The 26028-nt window shown below is 39.1% G+C and overlaps 1 protein-coding gene across 1 annotated transcript in view; it reads left to right on the forward strand.

Annotated features, from left to right (window-relative positions):
* xylt1 (xylosyltransferase I) overlaps positions 1-22789 on the forward strand; it is a gene marked incomplete at its 5' end in the record, with an annotated part of 68830 nt that extends 46041 nt beyond the window's left edge. Inside the window, 7 exons of the mRNA XM_079376871.1 lie at positions 4696-4776; positions 4913-5129; positions 6523-6699; positions 9359-9624; positions 11909-12104; positions 14773-15106; positions 18013-22789. Coding sequence (XP_079232997.1) covers positions 4696-4776; positions 4913-5129; positions 6523-6699; positions 9359-9624; positions 11909-12104; positions 14773-15106; positions 18013-18335 — 1594 coding nt within the window. The 3' untranslated portion in view covers positions 18336-22789. The remainder of the gene's footprint in view (positions 1-4695; positions 4777-4912; positions 5130-6522; positions 6700-9358; positions 9625-11908; positions 12105-14772; positions 15107-18012) is intronic.
* Between the last annotated feature and the right edge of the window lie 3239 nt (positions 22790-26028).

Raw genomic sequence — 26028 nt, forward strand, 5'->3', positions numbered from 1 at the left:
TGGTCGCTCTCCTCCGATGCCGCTGGCTGGGGGGGGGGGATTTATGTAGCGCGGCCACATAAGGGAAGAATATTTATATTGCAGTGTATTGGTCAAATTAATCTAATAAGACAGCTGCTTTGTTATAATTATTCTACCTGTGTTTATTGCCCGGACATGTGATTGAGCTCCCGTTTACTCACGCGAGAGTCCTGTCGCGTAGCTCCAGGGAATCCCCTTGACGTCAGTCGAGTCAGCTGTATCCCTTGACTTCCGTTTAAAAGGCGTGGAAAAAAAACCCGGCGAGGTGGTATCTATTTTTGAGTGCTCAGAGATTTGCGATCGATCGCTGGATATTACACATATCAAGCTGTTCAAGACTGTGACTGGAAATCTTCATTGTGGAAATATCAGTACTTTGGATTTTTTGCCTTTGGGATTTCATCACAGGACAGCGTTGCTGCACATCGAGCTCCCGGACTTAAAGGAATCCGCCGGTGAGGCCGATTCTACACACACACACTCACAATCACGCACAATCACGCACGCGCACCCACACTTACTGTACATGGTACGGGACTAATACGGACTAATTTCCTCCGTTTATATTATAATTAGTTTTTTTGTTTTTCTTTATATGAGATGTATATTTGTTGGTACAGCTTGGTGTTTTTTTATTGTAAATACACTTTGGGTTTAAACCGAATTGATGTTCTCCAAGAGGTCTTTTTAAAAAACATTCAAACCTAACTTTAAAGAAGGGTCAAGGCCGTAAAGTTTTTTGTGTATTATCACCTATAATTTAGGCTGAGCGTTACAACTGTTTCTGTCGGTCTGTGGCATTAAAATGTATAGGTTTCAGGAGTGTCTGTCCACTTGTTTGGTAACCTTGGTTCCTGAAGTATTTTTTCCATTCGACTCTTTAAGAGTTGCAAGTCTTCATTTAAGAGTTATATGAACAAAACCAACCAGCTTTAAATCAAGCTACAAAACTTTGATTTGAAGCAAAAATATATGAAAATTGGTACAAAAAACAAGGGTACAAAAGTGGGCATGAATGCATTTAATGGATTTAATGAGGGAATATTGAAAAATATGAAGATCCATTTGCTTTTAATTTATATAGACAAAAGAAAAAATAGATTAGAATTTAGATCCTAGATTAGAATTTAGAATTTTAGATATTCAGGGAAATCCTCTCAAAATTCTATTTTAATTCAATTACATTTTTTAAATAAATGACATCTTGTACAATTTTGCTTCTCACACAAAGTGATTGTTTTTTTCCCCCAGATGTTTAGATATTTATATACAACTATATTTTATGTGTATTGCAAAATGTGCATATTATACATGCAAGTAGTTTGAGAGTGTAAGGAAACTGGCCTGGCATTAAAATGCTCTTTTGGCATAGTTTAGGCATTAGTTTCTAAAGTGTACTTTTGTGTAGTTATATAATCTGATTGGTGGAGATTTCTTTGGATAATCATGGGTAATGTAATGATTTTTACCAGGGTTTTCTGCTGTTGAATACAGTTACTTAAAAAAGAAGTTGAAATAATGCAAGCTGATACCTTCAACAAAAGCATGTACCATCGATGAATAACAACCTCGTAGCTCACCGTATATCTCTCTGTAAAGGTTTATAAGTTATCATCAGTTCCCCTATGGAGAATGGGATTGTTACTCTTGGAGCCCGACTGTTGCACTCCAGTGCTGTAGGTGAAAGATCTCCTCTGATTGGACAGAAGCCGCAGACAATGTTCAACTGCTCGCCTGACTTCAGCGTGTTTGCAGAAGGTTGACTTTAGTGACACTGCAGTCTGCGCTCAGCTTCATAGCGGCTGCTCCCATTACCGGCTAATTGCGTATGACAGCGTGTGTTAGAGGTCCTTGGGGGACGTCTTCAGTCTTGGCCTTCCTAAAGACCTGTGCACAGCCCTTTTGCAGAATGCTTTGTCTGCATGTCGTGACTGCGGTGCCGAGGGACGTGCAGTACCTGTGTCTAGTGACTTAGCTGCTTATTTTCCCCTCTAATTCCCTCCTGATGTCCATCCTTCTGCATGGATGCCTGTGAAAGGGGCTGACAAAAAGCTCTCTGCTCTATAGGCGAGCCTGGATGCCAGGGGCGGAGGGCTCTGTTACACAGTGGCTTTGTTGGGAGCGCCAGGCTCTTTTCTTCCATTTATCCGCACCATCTTGCTCTTTTTCTCCAGCCCTGTTTTTAAGTCAGCGCAGCTGTATTTATGGCCTTTTCATGAAGAGAGAAAAGGAGAAAACAATGAGTCTGGACTGTTGTTCTCTTCTTCCCGTGTGGTCAAATGGGCTCCATGATGCCCTCTTCTGGAACGGAGCAGCTCTACAGACCATTTCAGAATGAAATACTAGCTTACTAAGTACTATACAATACATACTGTATTTATTATATATACTATATTCAGGTTATAATATGAAAAATAGTAAAAACCATTTAAAATTCAGTTATTGAAAATAAATACAAATGTAAGTAAGATTAATGAGACTTTAAAAGTAAAATTTAATGGTGCATCACTTAAACATTTATGATTTAATTTCCTTTAATTTGCATTTTGTATTATGATTTGTCGGTCTTGCATTTATTTGCATACTTATGTGAATTATTCTTTGTATATAATTTTTTGCGTATGCAATAAATATTTCATATTGTATTATGCTACATTGTTGGAACATTACCTCACTATGTTGCATTCAGTTATTGAAAATAATATATACATATATATATTTTTTTGGTACTGCTTCCACACTTTTCACAGTCAAAAGTGGTACAAAACAGTTATAATTTACTTCCAGTTCATTCATCACTATTGAGATCCAGTTGGGCACATTGCGTTATGGTATACAGTATAGTGTCCTCATGGTTGCATTCTGTGCAATTGTAGCAGGTCATCCAAGTATTCCATGCCTAGAGAAAATTTGCACACCGTGAAGAGACTTCAAGAATAAAGCATAAACATCCCCTCTGTCTCTCTCTTTCCCCTGCTCCCTCCCCTTCGGACTGTTACTCATCATTATTGCACAGTTTTGACGGCACTGCAGTCAGATTTCAAATCTCACTGGTAGCTCGGTTACAGAATACAGCACTCTAATAGCCTGAGGTCTGAGTTTAGCCAGCGCAGGGAGTGACTGGCAGCTGTACATGCAATCAGCACTGGACCAGGGTTTCATTGCAAATGCCACACTGGGTTTCCCATGCTGATCTTTGGCAAACAGGAAGACACATTAGGTCAGAGTGCATTTGTGTGTGTTGATCTTTTTAGCACAGCAGTTAAACATTTAACGTGGCTGTATAACAAACAGGATGATATAGCGTTTTAAACTACTGAAACTTAAGAGATGTGTGAGATAAAGGAAGTGTGTGATTGACATGTGCGGCTGTAGGCATGTAGACGACATCATGCAAGTTATGATGGGATGACAGAGCATTTGCTATGGAGCTAAAATCACACGCAAACATCAACAAATTCACTTCAGCTATTTATACCTGCTTGGTTGCAAACAAACATTTGTTGCCTTCAAAATAGGGGACCAATTTCTTCTTCACTTATTTTTGCAATTAATTCAAAACCAACCAGTCTTTTTCCTCAATATCCTAGTTAATTTGAACTCATAGGATTAAAACTTACAGACTTTCCACATACAAGGTATTACAATTTCTATTTTTACACTTGTGTTCCTGGTCAAAAAAATGACCAGCCTACAAAAAATTGCTTGCAAATTTCTTGTTTTGCTATATTGTTACCAAAAATTGGAATCAATCTTTTTATCAACTTGATTTCTTTCAATTAGCAAAATGTTTGTATTTGTTTTTTGGAACGGATGGCCTTGTGATCTGAGCTTATGCACGACATTTGTGGGGTGAACATTGCCAAAATTATCCACCAAAAAAAGCAGTTCCAAAAATAAATATAAAACCAGTGCTAATTGAAAGACAACAAATTGACAAAAAGATTTAATCCAAGATTTTGTGATCACAAACCATAATGGCAGTGGCCATTTTTGACTGGGAACATCAACTTAGGTAAAGGATTTTCACCACAGCACATGGGTTAAAATTTGTAAGCTTTATAGTCCATTATAAGGTTATAATAAGAATTTAAAAGTGAAATATAATGGTACGGCACCTATATAACACTGCAGTCTCTCATTGACTTTCATTGTAAGAATGTTCTCAATTACTATCTAACAGTAATTTGCATACTTTCTTGCGGTTCTTGTTCACAGTCAAGGCTAGTAACCAGAAAGTTTCTGGTTTGATCCCCAGAAATGTGAGCCATGACTGCTGTTCCTTTGAGCAAGCCTTTTCTCAAATTCCACTTTCCCTGGCATTGCGATAAATAAAGATTTTATTATTCTTTTTATCTTCAGTGTAAAGTTCTTTCCTCTGTAGCAGAAGCCTGCAGTGGGAAAAAAAAAACCTAATGTGTGAGAGGAGTGTGTATGGGGAAAAATGACTACAGACGTTCAGGCAGTGCATTGAGACATGCGGTGAAACTGGACAGCTGGCATCAGGGGCAGAATCTGGCTCTGTATGTGAGCTTGGACTCACCCAGAATCCCTCGTGCTTCGCGCTCATTTACACTGTGGCTCATTAGCCTGATTAGCAAACTCTCTGTTACTCTTTCTCTCTTTCGCTTGTTTTCTGGTTTCCCTTCCAACATTTTTTCAATGTCTCCTCAGGACCAATGATCAGCTGGTGGCTTTCCTGTCCAAATACAGAGATATGAATTTCATCAAGTCCCACGGGAGAGATAACGCTCGGTGAGTGCTGACGTGTGATCACGCTGATGGCTTATGGTTCCCAAGACACTCAAACGCGTGCCAGTCGCACAGAAGGGTGCCTTTTATAACCGACAAAAATAAATTTGTAATTTGCATTGTTGATAATCGCCAACAGATTCATCAGAAAACAAGGTTTGGACCGGCTTTTCTTCGAGTGTGACACCCATATGTGGCGACTTGGAGACAGGAAAATTCCAGAAGGCATATCTGTGGATGGAGGCTCTGACTGGTTTTTGCTCAACCGAATGTTTGTGGAGTACGTCATCAACTCTCAAGATGACCTTGTGACCAACATGAAACGTTTCTACGCGTACACACTCTTACCTGCAGAGGTGAGATGCCAAAACTATGTAAAATGAATGTCAAAGAAGTAAAAATGTGTTGTTTTCCAGAAAAAAAAATATCTAAACATTCTTGAAGGGATAGTTCACCTAAAAATGAAAATTCTTTCAATAATTGCTCCCCTTCGTTCATCTTCTGAACACAAGATATTTCTGATGAAATCCGAGAGCTTTCTGGCCCTGCATAGACAGCAACACAACTGGCACATTCAAGGCCTAGAAAGGTAGTAAAAACATCGATATAATAGTCCATGTGACATCAGTGGACTGAGACAGCATATTGTTGAATTAAGTTTTTTTTTATTGTTTTCTTTGCACACAAAAATTATTCTCGTAGCTTCATAAAATTAAGTTTGAACCACAGAATCACAGACTATTTTAATTATGTCCTTACTACGTTTCTGGACCTTGAACATGCCAGTTGCATTGCTGTCTATGCAGGGTCAGAAAACAATCTTGGATTTCATCAAAAATATCTTAGTTTATGTTCTGAAGATGAACGAAGGTCTTACGGGTTTGGAATAACATGAGGGTGAGTAATTAATGACAGAATTTTCATTTTTGGGTGAACTATCCCTTTAAAACAATGGAAATTCTCTATATAGAGAATATGTTTTGCATTGCATTTTTATTATTATTTTTCTTATTTTGAACCGATCTAAATTAATTTGAGTGGTTTAAAGTTTAAAAACAAGTAAAAGGGGTAAGAAAAATTAAGTATATTATTCTTATATTCATAATATATATATACTCTGAAAACAATTATCTTGCACAATTTTCATTGTGAATTAAATGCATCTTGTTTTAAAGATATTTAGATGTTTCTTCCTTCAAAAACAAGACAATAATAATGATCGAGACAATGACTTTGCATTGCACAATATTCCAAGGATTCTGCTCCATTAATTCACTAGATTGACGTTTCATTAATATTTCTCACTTATTCTTGAGTTTGTAGTTTACGATTATAAATTGAGTAAATTCCCAAAAAGCGAGAAGAATTTGCATAGTTTTATTTGCTCATTTGCATTGCGTGTTTGCTCATTTGAAATGACTGTGTCAATGTGTTAGTTTTAATGAAGGGCTTTTTGCTGTGCCGCTGCGAAATTGGATTCTTCGCTCTGTCTAGGGCTAGTTATTCACTGCTGAGATATTGGATATTGTGGCTTGAGAAGGCAATTGGCCCTTTTTTACTGATGTAGACATTTAACACACTAGACCTCCTGACAGGGCCATTCTGTTAGACATCCATCTTCATTTTATCAGATGTCATTATTCTGTTTCAACCTCTTAGTCATCTATTTTCTTCTCTTTCTCTTCACCTCTCACCGTCCCTTCCTATTTATCATCCTCCTCCTCCCCGATTCTCTCTCTGTCTTCACAGTCGTTCTTCCACACGGTTCTGGAGAACAGTCCACACTGCGAGAGCATGGTGGACAACAACCTTCGCATCACTAACTGGAATCGAAAGCTGGGATGCAAGTGTCAATACAAGCACATCGTGGACTGGTGCGGCTGCTCGCCGAACGACTTCAAGCCCTCTGACCTGCCCCGTTTCCAGGTGAGCGTCTCGTACCCGTCCCATGATGCTCTCAGCCCTCTCGGTGTCCGACTGTATCAGTGCAGCCGGAGCCAACAGGAACAGTTCGATGAACTCGATCATTAGTTAAACACTTTTAAAGCCTGTTCCATGACAGCGCTGACCTTACGCCCAAAGGAGACCTACGCCGCATCCTGTTTAGTCTGAATAAGCACAATAGGCCTTTAATTTACCTTAAACAAACACCTAATAGTGTGAGACGAGCTCTCCAGTCAGTAGCGATTTCAATCGTGATTAGAAATCCAATGAGACTCAACTAAAGGAAAGCCGTGCTAACTCGTGCCTACACAGGGGATCTGTAATTAACTCTGGCCGGCAGAAAAGGACGATGAAGGATCAATTGCGAGGCGGTCTCTCATCAAAAGGATTCTGGTAGTGAGTCTAGAATAGTGGAATGAGGCTGTGGAGCTTGACTGCAGCAGCCGATTCCCTTCTCTGCCCCCCCCCCCCCCTACCTTTGGTCTGGAAGTCTCTCATTAGCCTCCAGTACAGAGTCAATCCTAACGTGGTCATGCCCGACCCCGGTGACTCACTCTCTCTACTGTAAACGGAGCTCGAAATGAGTTTTAAAGTTGTCATTCCCAGCCTGGTGATTTTCACATAGCTGGCTGTGCTGTATTTTTTCCATTCCGCTGCAACAGAACTCAACTTTGCATTTTCTCTCTCGGCCTATTTTTCCTTCATGTCGTGTTGCTTGCGGTATGGTCTCACATTAAACCATGTGGCAGGCCGTTTCCTCATAAACTCCCTACTGTGAGCTTGCGTGCCAAACCATGACATCATCACCGTGTGCCACATCAGGTGGATTTGCCACTTTTTTCAAAACCAACCAGCTGACTAAGCCACGTTTTTTTCCATTTATCCACAATGGTGGATTTTGATGTTCATAATTTTTTTTTTAGTTATTTTGGCCCTGCTTGATTTATAACTAGTGTTTCCTGTTTTAAATAAGGGCTGGAAACCCAGCACAATCATCGGCATATTTCGAGCATCGCTAAATGTTTACAGCCACAACTGCTCTGCATAATGGAGTCCTTTCACGGAGCCTGCCGTTAACTCGTTCAGGCCTGTGCTGGGGGAAGTGTCTGTGAGCATTTAGCGGGTCATTATCACCGAAGGCATGCCCATAGTGAGTATTGAGTAATTATTCTGTGACAATACCTCCTTTCTCACAGACAGCTCTGAAGAAAATGGACAATGGGAGAGGAAGGGAGGCTTGAAATGTGTCATGGCAGTTTGGCATTTCTCACCCCTCACCCTATAGAGGCCCAAACCGTATAAAAGAGCTTTCTCGACATGCCTCTCCAAATCACTTCATTATCTTTTTTTATGCTTTCTCTTTATCTCAAATGCTTTGACTTTTTTAAAAAAATGAAAATTCATGAAAGGAAATATTTTAAAGAATTGTACTGGTCACTTTTTTCTATGCAATGATAATAATAAAAGAAACACGAGTTGCGATATCCATTCCATGAGCAATATTCCAATAAATACATCAGTCCAGTTTAACCGTCTGAATGATTTGATTACGAATCAGATCTTTCCAATGAATTATTTGATTTAGTTCACACTCACAGTAGACTTTAGTGCTATATTGAATTTAACAACAGTTTTTACAGTGACACACACTTTATAAAGTTCTAGATCGCATAACTCACAACGTGTGAACTCACTTGTTTTATGGAATTATAATTTTTTTCTCTGAAAGACGTTTTGTCAGCTGAACAATCGGTTTCCTTCCTGTCAGAAATTATGGTACTACCCTGGCTAAGGTCTATTAACGGTTTAAATTATTTGCTTACAAATCATACTGCTCTAGTTTATCTGAACTTTTTCTTTGGTGTTGCATGGAATAAAGAAATTCATGTGGGGTTGGAAAGCCATGAGGATGAGTAAATGATGACAGAATCTTAATTTGGGGTAATTTTTGTTCCTTTCATGACTCGTGTTTTGATTTTTCCATTTTCTAGGACGTTCTCCTGAAAGATGTCTGTCAGGGGTCTGATGTTGCCGAGATGGTCCTCACTGCAGAACACAAGATCCAGGGGGCGTGGTTGAATCTAGATCCGACTCCTCCCACCTTACATATACCTAAACCTACCTGTCTCCACCCCCTGTTCCCTAAACCTACCCGTCCCTACCCCCTAGATGTGGATCCAACCCCGCCCCCTGGATCTTTGTTCTGCAGTGAGGGGCTACTGATGTTGCCTGAAAACTATTTCAAGCATGAAGATTTTTTATATTTTTGGTTCTTCACAGATGTCGTCCTTCTTATCTGTTTTATGTTACACGTTAGTCTGCGGGGAGGCGAGGTGGATGTGAATAAAAAGCAACACCACCGATTCATGCCAGACATATGCCACTTTGATTTTTATATTTTTGCCGTGAATTATCTCTGGAGAATTTCCGTTTCTGATTCTTTTAGCTTTTTCCCCTTTCTAGCACATCACACTGGATGGTGTGCCACGCTTTTCAGTTTTCCGTCTCTTCGCTCTGTCACTACCTCTCTTTCTCTTCCTGCTTCTCACAGTCTCAGCAGGTTGTCTTGTCTATCAGCGTCTCTTTGCCTTCACACTCACACTCTCTATTTCTTTCTCTCTCTGTCTTTGTCTCCCATCAGCAAACCACCAGGCCCACATTCTTCGCAAGGAAGTTTGAAGCCAGTGTAAATCAAGAGATAGTGAATCAGCTGGACACCTTCCTGTTCGGGAGTATTCCCCAGGGCACTCCGGGTCTCAAGGCCTACTGGGAGAATGTTTTTGATGAAGTGGATGGTATTCACAGCCTGTCCGACGCGCATCTCACTTACTATCATGTCTTCGCCCGATTGGGTCTGGCACGGACTGCCAACTCGTTACAGGGTGACACCAGTGACAACAGCTGCAGGTCAGTACGCAGTATATTGTATGTTTCATCGAAGTGCTGTTTGTGTTTAGATCAGTGTTCCTCAAGGAGGGCCAATGCCCTACAGAGTTTAGCTCAAATCCTGATCAAACTCACTTACCTGTGATTTTCTAGGGATCCTAAAGACTTTGAGCTTGCACAGGTGTGTTTGATTAGGGTTGGAGCTAACTCTCCAGGGTAAGATTCGAGGAGCCCTGGTTTAGATTATCCAAGTCTATCGTTTTGACTTGGCTTTTGTTGTATGGAAAAGAGCAGCTTGCACCTTTCTGAAAATCAGTGGGTTTGCTTCAGGACCCAGATTTTACACTGAAAATCATGAGACGAGTAATTGAATGAAGATGGTTTCATGCTCTGCAATCAGTAATTCATAATTCCACATTATATTTCAAGATGACTTCTTATTTGGCTAGCTTCTAACAGGTGACATGAATTTGCACCAAAATTATAAGGAATCTGATTGGATGCACAGCTTTTGACGTTGTCAAGAAAAAAAATTGAAATACTGTAGGAAAGTTCATTTTAGATAATTTTAAAAATTTTATTTTTCATTTTTTTCCAAATCAAAAGTGTTAGTACTACACCCAACTTTTGATTTATATTTAAATAAATATATTAAATAATTGGTATTTTGTTTAATACATTTTCAGCCCACTGCGTTTAAATATGTTTTGAATATTAATTTACTTTAATTTACTGTCCATTTTATTTTAGCAATATTTTAATTAGTTGATTTTATTACAGTTGTACGCCATTAAAACCCATTAATATTTCTCCATTAAAACCTCCATAAAAATGTTTGGACTGTGAAATATTCAGATGACTTTTGACTTGAATGAATTTCAGTTGTGTAATGATTCTGCGACTCTAGATCATCCTTTCTGATTGACATCCTACCAATCACTGCTCTAAATAACTTATATTGTTTAAAACATAGCTTCATCATTTTCAAGTGAATTGTTCCTCTAACATTTGTGTGTGTCCATGTTTTTGTTAGTGTGGGTTTTTCATAGTAATTATGTTTTGTTTATAACCGTATGTATATTGGCACTCTGGCTATTCTGATAGCTAAAGAAGTGCACACTTATTTGTGCTGTCTGCCGAGGGAAGCGCAGCTTTGTTTGATCTCACTTGCAGCAGATCTGAAGTTCCTCAGCTGTCCAAACATCTGTCATAAGAGAGATAGAGACGGACGGACAGAGCCGAGAGAGGATAAGGGACAGAGTTTATCAGTCTGGCTGCTGTGTTTGTGTTTACCAGTGCATTAATGCTTGGCGTCACCGCTGTTTCTTTGCAAGGAGAGCTCTGCTGCGTTCAAACAAGTGAGCCACAGTATTTGGACCCTGCAGAGGGACTCGTCAACACAAGGAGGTGGTTGTTGCTGGCCGGTGGGGGTTGGGTGGTGGGGCTTGGGGTCCGCGAGTGAGGCAGCGCTCTGTTTTTCGCAGCCCTCTGTGACATCAGTGGTGAGAGGCTGAGGTGGGCCGCTTCAATAGCTGCTCTGTTAGTCCCTGCGTGCTGCCCACCTCCTGCGGTGACAGAGGACGGGGAGGAGGCGGGGGCGGCCACACCGGTGTAAATATTTGCTGTTCTGCTTGTCAGGCGAGTGGTGCTGGGATGGAGCACCTCCAGTCTGTGCTAGAATACTGATGAGAGCGCGGCGGCGGAGCTCAGGGTGGAGTTCGCCGTCAGAGCAGCCGTCCGCTCCACATGGCTGCCTGCGTCTCTATCAGCTCCTGCTGCTCGTCCTTCTGTCTGTCTGTCTCAGTGTCTCACAGCCCAGCGCTTCACTCACCTCTCTACAACCCCACGTCTAGAGAAAATAAACTTCACTCAGAATACAAAATGATTGGTTTGGTCGCTCAGAAGTTTTTTCAGCTTTTTTCCCCAAGTGAAGAGCTTGTTAACAAAGCCAGAAGAAACTTTGAAATGTCGAAGACGGTTACTGGTCGAATAACTGGTCTTAAGGAAGTCCTATATTTGTTTTTACAGTGCAAACTGTAAAACAAATGTAAACTGAACAATCTAATGTAGAACATTCCTCAAGTTAAGCCACCAAAACAAATATATTAGAGACAAAAATATGTTTTCAGAAAAAATTCTAAATGCTCATATAAATCAATATCATGACCAGTAAGAAATATTATTTTTTTTAAATCCCCAATGAAATCCCCTTTGGCAAATGTGGCTGGAAATTAATTTTGGGCCCTGAATGCAACTGTTGTGAATTTGTTAAATGAGGGTTAAATGGCTTCTTTTGTGTCTTCAGGTATTTTGCCATGGGACATCCTGTGTCTGTCCACATCTACTTCCTGTCTGATGAATTCCAGGGATACCTGGTCAGGCATCATGCCACTAACCTAGCAACCAGCAAACTGGAAACCCTGGAGACCTGGGTCATGCCCAAACAGTTCTTCAAGTTCACCAATCCACCCAATACCTTCAACAGACTGCAGTTTGCAGAGGTTGGTAAACTCACAGTATAACAACACACACTCTGGAGAGGAAATGTTTTCGTGTATTCCAATAGTTAAAGGATGATGGGTAGCACATTTGTGTTTTCTGTTGGTCATTTTTATTCATGAACAGAAATCATCGTGCAATTTTTCATAAATAAAAGTTTTAAGACAATGCGTATTTTGTTCTGGCTCACTGCAGTAAAAATGTCTTAGCAGTCTATAGGTGCCGAATCGACCCCGCGGTACCCTTAGAATGTATGCATTGCTAAGAAAATTGACCTCCGAATATTATTGGCAATCTTACACTGCTGCACATTGTGCTTGACATACTCCGTTAAACAACCAATAATTCAGGCGTTCTTCATTGATTTAGCTGTCAGGCAGCACCATACCTGTCATCTTGCCCTTTGGCGTAATCAGTGATTTGTCTGCCACGAGTATGGGGATAAAATAATGACTTCACACTGAACTGCCCTCAGTTTATCTGTTGGAAGCCAAGGGTAGATGTTTGGTTTCAGACACAGGAGTTTAACTTTAAACTGCATATGAACATCTCTATCTACAATATTTTTTTTATATCCGTAATTATACACTTCCTTTGCTGATGAAAGTGACAAACAATTCAAATTAAAGGCGAACCATCACTCTACTCTATTTTAAATTAAAATATTTAATTTTTAATATGTGTTAAAAATAATAATAAGAGTAATAAAAATAAATATAAAAATCTTTGTTTTGTGATGCATGCAGTTTCTCTGATGTATATTTTTTTTATTTGAAGACTCGAGTAATGGCTCCTTAAATTGTATTTTTGCCATCACAGAAATAAATTACATTTCAAAGTATAATTAAATAGCAAATTTATTAAGTAAATTAAGGCTTTAAGAGAAGAAGAGACTTCTTTCAAAAACATGACAAAAATCTTACAGACCCCAAACCTTTGAATGGTAGTGTATATCATATATATATGAATTAGGAACATGTACTAGTCATACATTTATTTATATATATAAATGTATGACTAGTACATGTTCCTAATTCATCTGTGTGGCAAAAAGTTAATTTTGGAACCTGTCTGGATGTCATTTCCCAGCATCCGTCCCTGGGGGACACCCACAGACAAGACCGCAGAGCTGTAAAGTGCTTAAACCAAGTCCAGCTGGGTCTCAGGCATCTTCCCAACAGAATGAGTCAATTGATTTGCTGTGTTTTACTGAGGTGCGGGCACAGCCGAGGAGGGATATGGGACAGGTCAACCGTAAGAGACTCCCGCTGTCGGTCACATCCTCGGTAGAAATTTCTGTTGTTTCTAAGAGTGGCCAGAGGAAGCTAACATTAGACGGCTCCAAGCTACCAGCACCCCCCATCCCACAAGTCAAATTATTTCACAGTGGGAGAAACATTACACTGGGCACTGCTGATCGTTTGATGCAATTATGCTCATCTCAGCTGGTACTGGCCGTCCCGATTGGTGCCATCTGTTTACTTACGATGGGATCTTGTGCAATTCATTTGGCTGTATGTGCCTCTCTTAGGGAGCCACCGGTATGAACAGAGCTCAGGCATCCCGGTACTCTGGTTCTTAGGGGACTGAGTTTTAAGGATACAGAAAGTTTGTACAGCTTCCATAGCAATGAGGGCCTGGGCAGTGTCTGGAGGGAGTGAGCTGACACATCTCTGCATCAAGAGTGACACACTCTGTCTCAGAGCCCCCAGGACTGTGTTCTCTGTTTCTGCCTCTCCAACTTTTCTTTAGATCAGTGATGCCCAGCCGGGGGTATATGTAACCCAAGGGGAACTCTGGCAGGTTCAAGGGGGTACTTGAAAAGATTTTACTTAAACCTATGCAAACATGTTGAAAAGTGTGTTAAAACTGTATAATATTATGAGAAATTGAATGAACAATAGAATAAATATTAATATATTTATATAATAGCATAAAAAATATTTTCAGATTATGTTGAGTTTAATGATTTTTCAGTTCCTTTTTTAAAGAAACAGTTTGAAAGACATGAATACTTTTATTTTGCAAGGATGCATTAAACTTGACAAAAGTGACTTATAATGTACAGTGTTACAAAAAAAATCTATTCAAATAAATAGTGTTCTTTTAAATTTTACATTCATCAAAGAATCAGAGTATCACGTTTCTACAAAAATCTTAGGCAGCACAATAATAATAAATATTTCTTTGTAATCAGCATATTAGAATGATTTCTGATAAATCGCACATTAAAAATATTCAAATAAAACAGCATTGTAGTGACGCTACAATGTAGTAACATTACATTGTAGTAATATTACTGGTTTACTATATTTTTCATTAAATAAATGCCGCTTTGGTGAGCTTAAGAGATTTCTTTTAAAAATATTAAAGCATTTCACTGACCCCAAACTTTTGAACAGTAGTCTATGTGATTAAATGTGACTCAATCTGTTATTCACACACAGCATTGATTTGTTTTATCAATGATTTAAAGGTGACTTTAATATCAGTAATTTTCATGTTAAATGATATCCAGAGTGAATGGGAACATTAGTTTGTGTCAATAAAGGGGTTCTTGAGCCTTACTCACGGGGCTGTGAAGGTTCATTAGGCTAAAAGATTGGATGGAAACTGCTCTTGACTTTCACATTAAATATCTGTTTTTGGTTGTTTTCTCTCAAACATCAGATTGGAACAGACTGGGATGCAAAGGAAAGGATATTCCGGAACTATGGGAATCTGATGGGACCCATGGACGAGCCTGTGGGAATGCAGAAATGGGGGAAAGGGTCAAATGTGACCGTGACTGTGGTGTGGATTGACCCCACCAATGTCATCGCTGCCACCTACGACATCCTGATCGACGCCAGTGCTGAGTTCACTCACTACAGGCCTCCGCTGAACCTGCCCCTGCGGCCCGGCATGTGGACCGTACGCGTGCTGCACCACTGGAGCCCTGTGGCGGAGACGCGCTTTCTCATCACTCCCCTGACCCACCACAAACACCTGCCTATACGCCAAGGTGAGAGTTACACTGTATACTAACGATCACAAAGATTCACGAACAAATCGTTCTTTTGAACCGGTTCTTTTTGATGATTCAGTTTATCTGATTCCAAACTGGGAGAATCTTCAGTGTAAGAAATCACTCATTAAAAAGATGTATTTAAAAACATTTTTCATCAAAAAAAAAAAAGGAAGACAAAAATACACTCTATGATGATTCAAATTATTCAGTCAGTCATTTATTTATTTATTTTTTAAGTTATATTTATGGGTGTTTTCTGTCTTCATTGGGACGGGACAGTAGAGAGCTGACAGGAAAGCATTGGGTGGAGAGAGAGGGGGCTGGGATTGGCAAAGGACCTCGAGACATGAATTAACTCGGGTCGCCTTGAGCACAATTGCACTGTATGTCGGCGCACTAACCCAGCTTTAAAGTTCATTAGGAAAATATAAATCGCTTCTACAACAAACAACATTGTTTTTGTCCTGTCAACTCTCATTGTTGAAAAAAAAGGGGGTGAAAACACTGTCTAAACTGGCCATCGTAGCATAGAATATCACTGGAGAAAATGCTCTGCGTTTGAAGCTTTGATTTATGTGTTGTTCCAGGCTCATATATTTAAAGCAGAATGAGAAATACTCCTTCCTCCAGATGTAATGACTAATCCTCTTGCATTTCAGGTGCTTTTTTTGAAGACCATAGTCTGACGTTATGGTACGCTGTATATTAAACTGCCTCAACCTTTCAGGTCATCCACCCCCCCACTTTCAAAGGCACTTTCTGCCTTCACGTCTAGCTCTGTGCCTGGGCCGCTTGCTTGCCTATATATAGCCCCGGCTCACAGTCACGAATGAGTAATACACCACGCCGGGTCACCTTTCATTGGAATAAACTCCAAAAGATTACAGTGCAGGGGCCGCGATTGCTAGCTCTAGCCCATTAGGGACGTTTCGAAATAAGAGTGGTGTGCGGTCATCAGTGGATCTGTCCTCAAAACGCTTCTAATGAGGGAGAGCTTGTGATTGCGGTTCAGTGTGGCAATGGGCAGGTGATAAACACACGTGATTTACCAGAGTGTCGTATGATTAATGTCTACGGCAGGCACCGAGTTCTTTTGCTCGCCGTGCATTTGCACCCACAGCTAATAAAAGTTTATGGAGTGTGTTTATGCAGCCCAGGTCGGGCGGCACGCTGTAAGGAACGACGCCATCTTATCCATGCACTTCCTGTGAGCGTAATATGGCATGTTCTGGAAACGAGATGGGGGTCAGGAAGAGACACAGAGGGTGATCTGTGAAGGGGCGGCTGGAGAGAGAAGTGTGAGGAGCCTGAGGAATTGACCGCTTTACCTCCGTCCTCACAGCTAAATGAGCTGTTTTTAGCCGTCTGGTGTTAGATTATGTGATGCAGACTAGTGGGCTAGTTTATATTTTAAGATGTGTTTAAAAATGAAACAAAGTATAGATATTTTAAACCATTTTAAAAGAGATTTTCTAAAATCCCAGCTGTAGGGTTTTTTCATGTCCTCAAAAGGAGACTGAATGTATTAAAACTTAGTAAAAGTTCAGTTACAGCATGAAGCTTCTGGAGGCTGGAGACTCGTCATCTTTTTCATCATCTTTCTTAGAAATCTTCTGTAACATCATAAATGTCTTTGTCACTTTTGATCAATTAATTGCATCTTTGCAAAATATGTAAAAGAAGATCTAATAAAAATAACTGAAGCTAATATGAAAATGACTAAAATTTAAACTAAGTGTAAAAACTGAACATATGAAAATAAAAGCTGATTCAAAATATTTTAATAGTATATACGCTGTTCAAAGATTTGGGATCAGTAAGATTTTTAATGTTTTTAAAGAGGTTTCTTATGCTCATCGTGGCTGTATCTATTTTATCAAAAATACAGGGGGAAAAAAAAATTTGTGAAATATTTTTGCAATTTAAAATAACCGTTTTCTCTATTTTCGGAAACAGTTGTGCTGCTTGATATTTTTTGGGACCTGTGATACTTTTTTCAGGATTCTTAAAAAGAACAGTGTTTATTCAAAAGTTTGGAGTCAGTCATTTATTTTTTTATTTTTTTAAGAAATTAATATTCAGCAAGGATGTGTTAAATGGATAAAAGTGATAGTAAAGACTTATACTGTTTGAAAAGATTTCAATTTGGAATAACTGCTGTTCTTTTTAACTTTTTATTCCTCAAAGAATCAAAGAAAAATGTATCACAACTGTTTCCAACATTGATAAATCAGCATATTAGAATTATTTCTGACAGATCATGTGACACACGTGACTGGAGTCATGGCTGATGAAAATTCAGTGCTGCATCACGAATATAAATTATATTTTAAAGTATATTCAATTAGGAAACCAATATTAGAAATTGCAATAATATTTCAAAATATTGCTGGGGGGTTTTTTCTGCATTTTTTTTCTAATCAAATAAATACAGCCTTGCTGATCCCAAAGTTTAAACAGCAGTGTAAATAACTCTGATATAACATTGGTTTACATATATAGATTTGTAGCCACACAAAAATAATAATCTCATTGACATATGACCAATAACCTTCCATCCACCAGCTAAACACACAAATTCAGCACTAACAAAACTGAAAGCAAATGTGGATTTTAAATACATTATCCTGAGTTAACAAACATTAGCTTTAAAGTTCATTGCGCAAATATAAATCCATGAATGTCATTGGTTTATAACTCCCATAGCTGAAGAAAAAGCAAAAAATCATTTTTTTCCCCCAAAAATTAAATCAGGGGGACTGTTCTTTTTTTCTCATGTGTAAAAATGTAAAATGTTCCAGCGAATTCAGTCATAATCCTAGTTTTGCTTTGCTTGCATTAAGTCCTTGTGCATCCTCATGGAAAATAAAAATCCCTCTTTTTCCATCTCTCTCTCACAGAGGATGCTTTAAGAACGCACAACGGGCCGGCCAAGAACAGCTACATGGAGCAGAGCTTCCACGGCCTGAACCCCATCCTCAACATCCCGGTGCACCTGGGTCAGGTCGAAGAGGCCGAACACAACGCAGAGCTTACGGGGTCCGAGCTGGAGCGCTGGGTGGACAGTCTAGTGGGGGAGGTGTGGTCTGCTGTGGATGTGTGTTCAACGGGCCCCAGTGGCTGTCCGGTCATGCAGACTTGCAGGGAAACGGTGTGGAGCTCTCTCAGCCCGGACCCAAAGTCCCAGGTGGGCCCACCCAAAACCAACGGACGAATCAGGTAGCAGCTTTCACTGCCCTGAAGACTCGCCTTTTTTCATTTCTTAGGCCATTTTGTTTTTATTATTTATTTTCCAGCATCGCTCATGTGAATATGAGCAAAATGGCCCTCTCTCAAACGCAAGACATAGGGCCTCGAAAGTGTGCGCTGGGAAGTTTCTGATGATTTTTATTTTTTTTTTAAATGTGTGCCCCCTCAAACTCCGAGTGCTCTAGTGATGTGAGTGCTGTCAGGCTTCTCTATATTTAATTTATTTTGATTACTGTGATTGAATCTTTGTCAACTGGAAGCAGCAGGTGATGCCTAAATGTAGGTGTTACAGTTGAATGATGGGATTGGGATTTTAAGCACAGAATGGACCTTAACACTGGTTGTAAGACCAAAAGGTATGTTTGTATAGTAAGCCTCTATATTTAGAAACTAACACACTTGCACCTAACATAAATGATAGGAGTGTTTTTAGACCTATACCTTATTAAAACCAATGTTTCAGATCGTATATAACTGTCTGTAGCACAACATTGTGTTTCTTAAGTGTTTAGAAAAATAGTTCCCAAAATCAAATGCAGTCAAACAGGCATTTAAAGCCTTCAAACTCCTCTAATAAAGTCTCCTGTTTAGTTTTAATAAGTTATTGGTTGAAAAACATCTGGTTTTAATAAAAACTGAGCTTTTGACAAGTAAAAGAGATTCAGTGTCGTGCAAGATGCCGACCTCCACAGAATTCTACAACCTTTGGAGGCAAAGAGGTTGCAGTTCAAAAATGTATCATTCTTCTGTATAATCAAAATGACCTTTTTAGTTATACTTTTGTAGTAATGGTAGCTACAAATAATAAAAAGGACAAATAATTGATTAGCTGCTAAGCTGGCAGGATAAATATTTAGTGGTATGCCAAACTAACAGGCTTAGGCTAGAGATATGCGAAGGCTGGAGAGCTTGCAAGCTAACGGAAAACAGAACAGGTTTTATTTGAGCATTTTTAGCTTTAGCTATGTAATGTGATAGGTGACGCATTCTACCATTCAAAAGTTTGATGTCAGGAATATTTTTAAGAAGTCTCTTATTCCCACCAAGGATACATTAGTTGATCAACAATGCAGTAAAAACAGTAATAGTATGAAATACTGCAAATTAAAAACTTTTTCTATTGTAATATATTTTAAAATGTCATTTATTCCTTTGATGGTGAAGCTGAATTATCAGCAGCCATTACTCCAGTCGTCAGTGTCACATGAACCTTCAGAAATCATTGTGATTATACTGATTTAGTGCTCAAGATATGTTTCCTATTATCATCAGTGTTGAAAACAGCTGTTTTGATAACTTGATGCATTTTTCCAGGATTCTTTAATAGAAAGTTCAAAAGAACATTTATTTAAAATATAAATAATTTATAACATATAGTCTCTTATAAAGTATTATTGCATCAAATAGAGTACTCAAAAAAAAAAAGTTGTTGTAGTCAATTAGTTCGCTTTATGATCCAAGGGTAAAGGATTGTGTGGAGAGGTCAAAACTTGCACGATACCAAGCTACAATTCTGTAAGCGAGAGTCTCGAGATGGTCTGAAGTGTCGTTCTGCCTGTATGCTGTTCCTCTTCAGACTGTCGAATCTTGAAATGGAAGGTGCCAGCTGTGCTGGCGCAGCACAAAAAAATATGTAATTTCTTTGCCTTTTTATTGTTTTATAATTTTTCCTTTCCCCTGAACAGAGGTACTGGGTAGCTGAGTTGGGTTGTAAGTTGGCTATTTATTCATGTGTTTATATAAATGAAATAGATATTTTTTTAGTCAATGACTAATGTCTATATGCTGTTTTTGCAGCTCATTCAATACCTTTTGTAAACAAGCTGCCTTTATTTACAAAGGCTATCATCCCAACCATATTACAATTATAAACACAAGATGCGGTACTAGTACGGGCGTTAGTAAAAAAGACCTTCCTGCCCCTTCACTTGACAAACGTTGAGCTCATTGGGAAACCAACTGGATCAATGATCTTAAATGACCTCAAGAACTGAGATTCCAGTCATGCTGCTTGTTTTCTTTATTCTAGTGTTTTTATACGAGCCAGTGTTTGGTACTTTCACCATATATTGCTCAAACGAACAAAAACGGACGTCGGCTGGACTGGTTGGTAGCGTCCATGCAATTTCAACATGGTTACTAAAGTTTCCGGGCTCAGTTCTGCACGTACGCCGTTTGGACGTCACATTTTCCAGATTGGGCCATACGGATTACTCACATCCATAATAATGACAGGGTGGCCTCTCAGATCTGACTGAGATGTATTTTTAGTGAGGAAGATTGCAAGCTTGCTGGACTCTACAGTTTGCATTGGACCAACATTTTCTCCATTTTTACAAACCTTTTATGTTTCTACATTGCAAATGTACGACTCCGTATTTAAACTGGGCTAGTGTGGCTTGTTGCACTCTCTCATTTGAGGAGCAAGCCTCCTCTGGGACTCTGTGACCCTGGCCTAGACATCACTTTGTATGCAATCTGATTGTTATCTGGTCCTCAGAGATGTGGCGTCCCGCCCGGGGGGCGCAAACAGTGAAATGTCATTGCTGTCATGTGATCCAAAGGAGGATGCGACCTTAAAATTTCAATAAAGCACTCTTTTCATTCATATGTTCCCAGCGGGGTGCGAAATGAGAATGCATTGCTATTTAAATTTTTCAATAGAGCGTCTAATGCTTGTCTAAGTGGTGTTACATCCGTACTGTACGTGTGAAAGTGCAAATTATTTGATATTCTTAAAAGAGAAATTATCTATTCACATACATCTCATCGACTTCTGACTTACGATCTTGGCTGTAAGTGAGGATTCAGCCACTGGATAGTTAAATAATATTAAGAACCATTTTACGATTAAAGGTGAAGTGTGTCATGTTCATGTTCTCTTATTCCAGTTCTATGTGCAGATTCCTCCCAATGAGTGCAAACACTGTTTGTTTTGTCTAAAACTGCTCTGTTTGTTTGAGTTTGGGGCAGGGCGAGAGATGGAGCGTGGCCTAAAACGATATGTGTTCAACTTTAACCGTTTTGCCGCTTGTAGTCAGGGAAAGACATCAACTCAGACACTTTCTGCTTCCAGTAATGTTGCTTGCTCTGTTTGTGTACGTTATTACAGATGAAGTGGATTAGATGTCAAATACATAGATGTTAGTCATTTTCATGCAGAAACAGAAACATTTTTCATTCAATACTTTATGCACTGCTTAATACAGAGCCCCTGTACAAGTAAAAGTTCAACATATACTATTAAAAACAGTGAAGTCTTTTTTTTTTTTTATCCGTTTTATTTTGATAAACATGCCATAACATGAAAAGAGTTTTTACTGTTACAAAAAAAGATTTCTGAGCAACTAAAGGTGTCAGAATAAACACTCATTGGTGACTCTAAACCCATTAAGAAACCGTGTCATCAACCGAACTTGAGTCGCCACTCTGAACACTGCTCATTAATTGTTCTCACAGTACTCATAAGTCAAAGAACATATTTTCTAACTGGCATGCACTGCTTCAAGGAGCCGATTGGCTTGTTTAGCTCCTCATGAAGTCAAACACGTCTAATAATATTTGCAGTTCTGTTTGTTGGTATACAAATTACACACTTCACCTTTAAAGGGATAGTTAATCCAAAACTGAAAATTCTGTCAGGATTTACTCACCCTCATGTTGTTCCATCTTCTGTGGGACACAAAAGAAGATTTTGAAAAATGTTAATTCTGTCAATGCAATTAAAGTCAGTAGGCTTTGAAACAACACTGGCCCCCCATTGACTTTCATTGTATGGGCAAAAAAAAAAAATACTTTTTTTTTTTTTTTTTTTTAAGATCTCTGCAGTGGGCGAATCTAACCTCACAAAGACAGCAACATACCTCTTTCTTTCACATTACTTTCACAGAAATATCTAATCTGACGTTCACATTGAAATTATATTTATTAGCACATCTCTTCTGTACTATAGTTATTTTGGTAGGAATGACAATGTAAAGTTTTTTTTGTATTGGACTGTTCATAAAGTGTTGTAAATAACCTCGTTTTTAAAAAAGAAGTGTCTAAGTGGGTCAGGTTTTGGTGTTGATTAGCACTGTGTAGACGTGAAGGGTTTGTGAAGGGCTGTACAAGTCTGAGTGTGTGGCTCTTAATGAACATTTTTGCCTTTCAGAGAATCTTACGCCAGATTGCCGTTCTCTGTGCTGGAATGTTTTGTTGAGCAACTGTTGCACAATTTATTTAAACTCTTCAGTCGGAGGGGACCTCTGTGCCTTAGCTGTTGTTCCCAACTTTTGTGTCTGTAAGCATCGAACATGTCATCTCTGTGTCTTTCATTTCTCCACGAAACCAAAAAACTGCTGTTGTAAATGCCTTCTGTATCAATGTTCTTTTGGTTTTGCTGTTCTTTTCTTCATACTGAATTTTTGAATAAAAAAACAGCTTTGTCATCTCATTTCTCCTCATCAGACACAGTGTTTCACCAGTAACCAGGCAGGAGAAGCACTTCTGCAAGGTTTCTGCTTCTGAAGACAGTCACATTTGCAGTAGATAAAGCAGCTGACATGTGGAGCGCTGTTCTTTAACGCCGTTACAAGAGGGTGGAGATGAGAATCTGGTGCTGATGGGGTCCCTAAAGCTGTGTGTGGTCCCCTGAGGCTGATTTCAGGACTCCCCACATCCCTCTATCCAGGATCAAAGAGCCATCTTTTAGCCCATCGATCTTGTGCTACTTCCACCGACTTACTGAATAGAAAAAGGCAGTCTAATTAGCAGCTACACGGCACACACCTGTCTCACCTGCAGCGTGGAAACACAGCTGTCCCCTTTTTAGTGTGTCTGTCGCTGCTTTGACAGTGTGTACTGATGTAATCCTGCAGGGCTAAATTGATACTCATATGGGTAGTTAATGGTTGCCACCCTCACCCTCCTCACGCATACTTTCTTAACCAATCTGTATGAATTTTAATCTAGACAGTGATATAATCCAGTGATGTATGACTATCACTCGCAGATGTTATGCTTGCAATACTGAAAGACCATGCAGGCATGTAGGGGATGATGTACAACCAGCTGAAATCATCCCAAAATAACCAGCAACAGGGTTATTAGGACCTTGGCTTGGAGTGGAAATGTATCATCGTGACTGCTTGCAAAAAAAATCATTTTAAATTTAATTTATTAATTTTAATTTGATTAGAATTTATCCATTTAAAAATGCTTCATAGTATTACAAATTTACTTCGTAATAATATATAATGCAACATATGTATGATATACAATATATTTACAATTATGACCTTTATTACATGACATCTTTCCAAATAAAAAATATACCTTTTTATAAACTTAATACAAAAATACAGATTAATACTATTACCATTATTATTTAATTCAATTGTATAATAATATAAATGTAAATGCAAATAACATGAATTTATAAGTATAGTACAAATAAATGTAGTATTTAATAATAAATCACTAATGTTCAAGTGTTTGGGGTCAGTATGATTTGGATGATTGGATTGATTAAATTAAATCAATATATAATTAGCAATGACACAATAAATTGTCAAAAGTGACAGTAAAGACATGTATAATGCGACAAAAGATAGGCACGGTTCCCACAAAAAAATATTAGGCAGCACAGATATTTTCAGCATTGATAATAATGGTTTCTTGAGCAGCAAATCATCATATTAGAAAGATTTCTGAAGGATCATGAGACACTGAACACTGGAGTAATGATGCTGAAAATTTAGCTTTGTATCACAGGAATAAATTACTTTTTAAAATATATTACAACAGAAAACATTTATTTGAAATTGTTTAAAATAAAATTATCTTCCGCTTGGTTGCAGGTTCCTGGAGACATGAAAGTAACACTGGCATAATTTCCATAACAGTGGTGAAATATAAAGTTTAGCAGTCACTAGAAGAAAAAATGCTCAATTCCACAACTTACTTAAAAAATGCAATTTAACGCAGATGTGTATTCAGTAATGAATCCATCTGCTCTCTGCATTTCTTATATGTTCAAAAGTTCAAGGCTAAAGTGAACTCCCTGAATTGACTTTTCCCAGAAAGCATTTGAGCATCTGTACTACTTCCTAGAACCAGAGATGATGTTATTCTCTCTTGTACACAGTGGAAGCAGAGGACAGGGGCACTTAGCACAACAGATTGCCAGTGTGTCCCTCACAAGCCCTCTCTCGAAGCTCTTCTCTCTGGCTGCGCTGATGTGCGCTAAGCTGGACTAAATGTCTCTAGACACCCTGTCGTAGCGTGTGCCGCTGTGGTCCCAGACCTCCATTAGGTCTTGGTCATCTGAGTGCAGCACCAACACGGCACACTAATGCATGGCCTCTCAGGGGTCTGCTTCATCAGAGAGCCCATTGCTTTCAGCCTGCCGTGAAAAAACACGGAAGCAGACACCACTTTACACTGCACACGTCCCTGTGTGCAAGGAACGCTTGCTAAATTTACTTGACCTGATACACAAAGCGCATGGTGCATCTGGAGCAGCTCTGTTTGTGAAGCCAGGAAGGGTCTTAATGATCTCCTGAAGTAATAGTAGCGTCTCTGTTGTACTGCGTTTCAAATTTGGGAGAAGATGTTTTAATAAAGACGACGTTATTACATAGACGTCCTGGAGCTTTGAAGTCCTGATGTCTCTGATCACCTAGCAGTCTGCTGACTTTGAAGTGAAGTTCAGAGGCTCTACAACAGCAAAATCCACAATCAAGGTGCAGGGCTGCTTCTAAATGAGAGACTGTTAAGGGGAACAGGCATTAGTTTTAATCTCTTTCAGAACAAGTTTGAGCATGTTTGGTGTCTGCAACACTTGCTGTCTAGGGGAAGTAGTTTAGCAAGGGTTTCTGCCCAAAGACTAAAATATGTCCCTACTTAATGTAAAATCATGTGGGAGTCCTAACAAGGTGCACACATGCCCAGAGGGAGGTCACTCACCCGTGCCAGCTGATATCGCTCATTTCATCCTTGTGGCATTTCAAGCACTAAATGTAACTGGGTTCTGACTAACAGTGATGGCGTCAGCTTTAATTCAGTTTTGTAATTGACAAAGATTAAACCAAGGGTTTTCACACTGGGGCCCATGGAAAATTAGATTTTTTGTTTTTGCCAGTTTTAAAATCATAAAACTGCTTTGTAGGTATTTTTATTGTGAAAAGCACAATATAAATAATACAAATGCAATATTAAATATTGCAACAAAAATATTTAGCAGCCTTTATATCTTAAGGACTAAGGATGCCCATCTTTTGTATGAAAAAGTATGAAACACTCTGATATGTGACCAAATATAAGCCATATTGGAAAGTCACAAAACTGAAGCATTTCATTCTTGTTAGTCATGGATTAGTTAACTGTTCTATCCCTAATCATGTGACTGACCTAGAGTACTATTCCAACTAATTGTGCACACACTGAGAGAGCTGGAAGAGAAATCAGGGCTCACTTCAATCAGGGGCCACCAGGAAGTCAGGGCAACCCCATAATCCCCTTCACCAAGCCAACACTTAAGCAAAGCACAATGAACCTCTTTCCACCTCAACCAAAAATCCAAGTGCAAAGCGAGCGCATCCACCCTGATGGAGACGGGGCACTCCATGCTCAGTGTCTCCACGCTCCTTTTTCAGGGATTGGATGAAGGTTGCAGCTCTAGGATG

The sequence above is a fragment of the Barbus barbus genome (assembly GCF_936440315.1).
Source record: "Barbus barbus genome assembly, chromosome: 3".
NCBI lineage: Eukaryota > Metazoa > Chordata > Actinopteri > Cypriniformes > Cyprinidae > Barbus > Barbus barbus.